General features: G+C 34.5%; 1 protein-coding gene across 3 annotated transcripts; it reads right to left on the reverse strand.

Moving 5' to 3' along the window:
* Positions 1-535: 535 nt before the first annotated feature.
* On the reverse strand, positions 536-3,752 carry LOC132176692 (uncharacterized). Of its 3 annotated transcripts, XM_059588969.1 has the most exons (4): positions 3,647-3,752; positions 3,492-3,560; positions 936-1,047; positions 536-822 (listed from the first exon to the last, which is right to left on the reverse strand). In XM_059588969.1, exons 1-4 carry the CDS (start codon positions 3,744-3,746, stop codon positions 798-800), a joined length of 306 nt encoding a protein of 101 aa, XP_059444952.1. In that variant the 5' UTR covers positions 3,747-3,752; the 3' UTR covers positions 536-797. The 3 variants fall into 3 exon arrangements, with proteins under 3 accessions (XP_059444952.1, XP_059444950.1, XP_059444951.1); XM_059588967.1 differs by lacking the exons at positions 3,492-3,560; positions 3,647-3,752 and having other exon boundaries at positions 936-1,099; XM_059588968.1 differs by lacking the exons at positions 536-822; positions 936-1,047 and having other exon boundaries at positions 3,313-3,560.
* Positions 3,753-6,938: the final 3,186 nt, after the last annotated feature.

Below are 6,938 nucleotides of genomic sequence, written 5' to 3' on the forward strand. Positions count from 1 at the left end.
TGTTGAGCGAGTCCCAATTTCGAGCGCTAAATTTAAAAGAATTAGTTAGTGTTGTTTGAATATTAACATTGTTCAAACGACACATTTTGTAGTGAATAGTGCCGTTTGAATAGTTTTACTGTTAAAACAACATCTTATATAGTGAATAGTGTCATTTGAAATAATGTTACTGTTCAAGCGACACTATCTAGCGTGTTAATAGTGTTGCTTGAACAGTTAAATTTTATTTATTTTATTTGCATGGATCACTGGGAGAAAGCCCTCTCAATGTATTAATGACATTGTAATTGAATGAACCTATATTCAATTTTTTTTTCCTCATAAATGAATATGAATGTGAGAATAATCTTTTTTAAAATATATATATATATATATATTACAAGTCTATAACTCATATTTTCGCATTCCTTTTTAGATCCTTCGTTAACTAAGTTCATCTTATGAATTGACGGGAGAAAAAGACATGATGCACATTTAACAAAGCACCTCAATATATATATATATATAAAAACATTAAGAAGGAAATTGGCTTGTTTGTGAGCCACCAAGTTTGAACATGACTTTCCTTTCGGGAATCCCATCCAGAGAACAAAGTCAGAAACATAGATAATCATACAATCTGAGGCGGCGGAGGTGCGGGCTCGGGCTTCTTCCATGATATTGGCCGGTTTCGGACCGGTGAAGGTGGCGGCAATAGACCTCTTTTTCGTAGGCTCCGGAAGTAAACTATTTTCTTACTATTGATCTTCAGACCTTCAAAGCTGCCTTCTAATTTTGGTATTGCCTTCGTCAAAACATCAAGCGATAAACACTTCCGACCACCTTTTCGGCCAAAGAAAGATCGTAGCAAGTGAGAAATAATGATAGAAATAGAAAAAAAGGGTTCATAAATATATAATAGGAGGAGTGGAGGACATTTAGAAAAGTATTGTTACCATAATAAGGAAGTGATGCAGAAGTTGATGGAATATCGCCCACAAGAAGGAAGAGTAGTGCTACTAGTGTTGCCATCACCTTTGCTGGAAAACGACGACGCATAGTGTAAACCTGAAAACACAAATTAAGCTTGTAGAAGCCGGTCGGTTCACCTTTGTTATGATCACCGGGGCGGTGAGAAAGTTTGGAGCAAGCCCTCCTATATATATATATATATATATATATATATATATATATATATTATCCGTGGTTAGGTAGAAGAACAATTTGTAAACCACCAAGATGTATATATCTTACCCACGTGATGATGAGGAGATCGAAGCAGACTAGTCAAAGGAAGAATTTTCGATAATGTCAAATGTAGCTGGCGTTGATAGTAATGGAAACAATCTCACAACAGCTATATATGACTATTCAAAGAAAGAATTTGGTGGTTAACAGCTAGGATATATCAAAAAGACTTGATTCCTTTCTCAAAAAAATATTAATATATATATATATATATATTGTAGATTTAGATTTAATGCGATGGGAGAAGGTTAACATTGTAAACTTTTGAAAGATAGTAATCCTAAATTAATATTTTTTTTAAGTTTAAGAATATGATTGTAAAAGTGATGAAAGATTAAGATCGGTAATAAGTGACGTTTTTCATAGTGATAGAGTTTTAAGATAGTTTACTTACTTGGAGCATTGACGTGCTTTGATATTCACCCCTTTAACAGCCTACATTTCATTCATCACATGACATATTCACCCCCTTTGCATGTTTTAAAAAGTTCTTTAATCTAGGATTTTCCAATAATTAGGAGAAGATAACAATGCTATATATCCAGAAATTTATATTCTAGACAATCCATCTCTCACTCTCTCTCTCTTTTAAAACAAGAAAATCCTATCCTTTCTTTTTTAAACAAGGCAGCCCTTGGCCTCTCCATTTTTCTTAATTAGACCCATCACATAATTAAACAAAACTAATACATACATATGTGCAGCTCATGTAGAGTTTCCAGCTTATTTATTCGACAAGTAATGTAATAAAATGCCAATCCAAATCATGTAGCAAATTTGACCAATCCAACACAATTACATGCATTGCATTATACACAAAACTGTACAACTTTTCATTAGTGATTAAAATTGTGTGTTTGGCTGTATTTTTTTTTTTAAAAAAAAAATCTCATCTCTGAGTCCATAACTAGATAGAGTTATTAATTCCAATAAACCTATGGTCACCAAAACACCATGTAACCATCTTTAATTTGTTAATTTATTATCAATTAAGCCCCAATTACGTTATCTAGTATATTAACAATATTCCCACAGAAAATCAAGAGCTATACAAAGAAAAGCCAGCAGCAAGAGGCCATGTGACCATATACCAAAAGAGACGACAGTGGTAGGAGGGTAACTGAAAATGTGGGCAGAGGCTCGGAAAATGTGGTTCTATTTGAAAGCATTGTAAATGGAACTTTAAGGTACTTGAGTATACGGGATGATTATTCCTTTAAGAAAAATGAATTAAGTTTTATTAAAAAAAAAAAAAAATGTAAAATAAAATAGTCTTGGTGGTAGAGTATATAATAATGATAGACCCTAACACTTGGAATAGCTATTCTAAGGAGAATAAGTATTCTTTAAATTGAGAAAATGAATAGTTATTATCATGGAAATGGTTATGTACACTATTATATAAACCCCGTTTGGTTGATGAGAAAATAAAGAAAAAGAAGAGATAAATCAAACTACAACTGGTCTTGGAATATTCTTACATTGCTTCCATCTCTCAAAAAAAAAAAAAAAAAACTAGCTAAGCAAAGAAGTTGTATTGGGGTCACGTGACCAAAGGAAATGAAAGATTTATAAAATTAAAAAATTTGTTTGTATTTTCCTTTCCTGAATTTTCTTGGCAACCAAACAGTCAAAGACAGAGAGGGGGAAATTCACAAGAGCTGAAACAATAGAGAGATGAAGAGGAGGAAAAGAAGATTACCTAAGTCTTCTTTACTCCTCCTTATTTGCGTTGATCGTGTTTTTGATTTCCAGAGGAAAAACTTTGCACCTCTATAATAGAGGAAGGGGATCCAAAATAGAGAAAGTCCCAATGTCCCATTGACTTATTAAAAATACACATTATCTATTACAACTCACTTTTGCGCTTTCCTTTTTCAGATCCCTTCGTTAAGTTCGTTTGGATGAATAATGTAGACGGGAGGAAAACACATCATGATTCATGCACGTATCTAAATCAATCAAGTACGTACGTATATAGACTGAAACACCTCAAAAAGAACAAAAAAAAAACATAAAGAAGGAAATTGACTTGTTTGTGAGCCACCAAGTTCGATCATGCAATATGACTTCCCTTTCGGGAATCACATCCAGAGAACAAACTCAGGAACATAAAGATAATCATAGAATCTGAGGCGGAGGAGCGGGGTGATAAGGCATATTCCAAGCTACTGCTCGGTTATGGGCGGGTGAAGGTGGCTTCAATTTTCCACCTTCTTTAAGGCTCCGGAAGGAAACTATTTTCTTATTACTAATGTTCAGACCTTCAAAGCTGCCCTGTAATCTTGGTACTGTCTTGGTCGAGCCATCAAGCGTCAAACTCTTCCGACCACCTTTGAGGACAAAGAAAGATCACAGCACGTGAGAAATGATTGATGTTGAAATATATAATTAGAAAGAAAAAGGTGAGAAATGTTACCATGAGGAAGAGATGCAGAAGTTGGTGGAATATGTATTCCACCCACAAGAAGGAATATTGCTACCACTGTTGCCATCACCTTTTCTGGAAAACAATTCATCGTGCAAAGCTGAAAACACAATCTTGTAGTTGTAGAAGCCGGTAATTAAGTTGAGCTTTGTTATGAGCTCTTGGAGGGTGAGAGTTTGGAGCAAGATGTAGAGTCTCAGACGGAGAGGCGTAATTAGCCTTAAGCCCTCCTGTTTTTATGCATATCATATTACCTATGGTTAGGTAGAAGAACAAGTGGCCATGGTTTAAATTTCTACAAGCGTTGACTTTGAGAGTAAACTTCTTTGAACTTTCGTTTAAACGTCAGTCAGTGTCGGTAACACTTAAGAACTCACGGCTTTAATATTATATTAAATTATTATATTTTTTTCAAAAATTTAAGCCGATAACAAATGATAAATTTAACATTTTAATCAATGCTTTTCATATCTTTTATTTTGTGGCCACATTTTAAACGGTTTATTTAAATGAACAATCTCAAAAAACAAAAAAAAATAAAAAATGCATTTCATCCTGTAGAATACCTAAACCTAAGTATTATATTGCACCAAATCTAAATCGGTGTTGCATGTCAACCAATCCACGTGGGCAACCACGTACCATTATAATTAAGAAAAGTCAAAATATTATCAGACACGTGAAGTGATCATTGCATAAGGTACTCCTCGAACGTTCCCTTTCTCCGATTTCTATCCCTCCTAAAATAAGTCAAGTTATATTGGGTAAAACAAAATAAAAAATAAAAAATAAAAAAAAATTTTGCACAGGCGTACCCTGTATCAGTGCTCAGTTATATTTAAGGGAAATGCTAATTACTTCTCCACAATTTTTTCATCAAATACTGAGGTGGCAAGCTCACTTACAATATTTTATTATTATTTTTAAATAAATTAAATTTAAATTTAAAAAATAAAAATTAAAAAAAAATAGAAGGGGTGGGGGGTGACTAGCCACCCCAATATAGCATAGGGTGAGTGGCCAAAGTTACCCCATAGCCCTTGGGGGTGGATCGGCCACCCCTAAGGGCCAAAAAAATGTTAGAGTTTTTGGTTAAAAAAATGAGTTTAGCCCTTGGGGGTGGCCGATCTGCCCCCAATGGCTGGGAATGGGGGTGACTTCGACGAAGCCACCCCCAAAGGCCAAATCCATTTTAAAAAAAAAAATAAATACTTTAAATTTTTTTTTGGCCCTTGGGGGGTTGGTCGAACCACCCCCCAAGGGCCATGGGGTGGCTTCGACCACCCCAGACCGCCTGTCTGGGGTGGCTCTATGCTATATTGGGTGGCCGATCACCTATTTTATTTTTTAAAATTTTTTTATTAACTTTTTTTTTTTATTTATTTGAAAAATAATAAAAAAATATTATAAGTGGGCTTGTCACCTCAGCTTTTATGGGAAAATTGTGAAAAATTGATTGCATTCTAGAATTTCCCAATATTTAATAGTAAGTCATCGCTTGGATTAAAAAACAAAAAAAGTCGTCCCTTAAAAAGCACCCCCCCTAACCAAAACCCTTGCCTCGTTAGTGCTTGTCCTTGCCAATTTTTGTCTTCTTGCCTTAGCCGACAAAGTCCTTTTCGTAGGTATTTTGCTTTGGTGAAAAATCAACCTAATTAACGGGAGTAATGTCACCCCTTTATCATTTACCTCTAAAACTTTAAATATATAAAGAATGAAAAGGATGATGAAGACAAATCTCTCACAAGGAAACACGCCAGACATGCTTTCAATTTGCAGCCGCCCTGCCGAGCACAGGAAAGACTTTAAACAGCCTATCCACAACGCATGTAATTTTTCCTATTTCAATTGACTTACAAAAAGGAAAAAAAAAAAAAAATCTCTTCTTCTAGAAGACTTCGGGTGAATTTGAATTTTGGTTTGAACAAATCTGTTCTTCACACTCATTTTATCACCTCACTTCACACCGACTTATGTGGGATGTGGCATTGATTGAATTGACACTTAAAAAAACAAAATCATTTACCTTCATTTAGCGCATGCAACATCAACGATATGAAATGAGTGTAATAAAATGAGAGTGAAAAGTATAATTACTCTTTTAGTTTTGTCTGATTTTTTTTTTTTTCTTTCACCGTGACTTTTTACTCCAATATTTTGTTAGTGAATTTTTTTTTCTTATTATTTTCGTCCATGATATAAGTTTGTTAAGACGAATAATGTAAATCTTAGTATGTTTTATGAACTTATTTTATTCTTTATTTTCTACTTGTGATATGAAACATCAATTTGTCACAACATTCTATAAGTTGAGATAAACGAACCCACCTTTTTCAAATAGGAAAAATTGATTATTTAGTCTATGGGGTTTGCAGTTGTAACAAACTGATCTTTGGGGGGTAAGCTATTTGTTCAAAATAGTCCATGTAGTCCGCTATTTGATAGAAACTAATAGATGTGCATGTGCGTTCATGTCACAACGACCAATCGCCAATTGACACATTCATGGTTAATGACTCAACATATTGTAGAATTACAATTTTACTCTTCCAAAAATGCTAAGCCAATAAGGGTCGACTCGCATTAGCTGACTACCCTTCACCCTTACTCAGAAAGGGGTGGCTAACCGCCCCTAACTTAATAAGGGGTGGCCTCTCCTCAAAGTTAAGTGAGGGGAGACCCCTTTGATAGATGCATGAGGGACGACTGGCTGTCCTTCACGAATGTGGGTCGAGCAACTAACCGCCCCCCTTTAATTGAAGTGTGAGGACGGTCGATTTCTTCGTACGAAGAGAGAGGCTGCCTGCCCCTCAGCTGATAAGAGGTGGCCCCTTTTTATTTTTTATTGGAAAATGTGTAATTTTACAATAGAATAAGTCATCAACCATATATGCTAGTGTCAATCAGTGATATATTGTTTGTGATCGTAGATCTGCGTGTGTATCTAACAATTTATGTCAAACAGCTAATTATAGTAGGGACTATTCTAAACAAATAACTTATCTTAGGGATCAATTTGGTATTTTTGGATATCCGAGGGATTAGTTTGGTACAACCACATACCTCATAAATTAAATAAGTAGTTTTCCCTTTCAAATAATAATGTGTCCAGAATAACTTATATAAGGAGGTTGCACAAAAGTCACCTTTTGTGCCACCAATAAGGAGTTGACACAGCAGCTAATTTCATTAGACTTATACTACAAATAAAAACTCAACCACACTAAATTATACTCCAAAAAAATTAAAAAATTAATTTTTTTATTAAAAAAAAAAAAAAAAA

The sequence above is a fragment of the Corylus avellana genome, chromosome ca3 (assembly GCF_901000735.1).
Source record: "Corylus avellana chromosome ca3, CavTom2PMs-1.0".
In the NCBI taxonomy this organism is placed as follows: domain Eukaryota; kingdom Viridiplantae; phylum Streptophyta; class Magnoliopsida; order Fagales; family Betulaceae; genus Corylus; species Corylus avellana.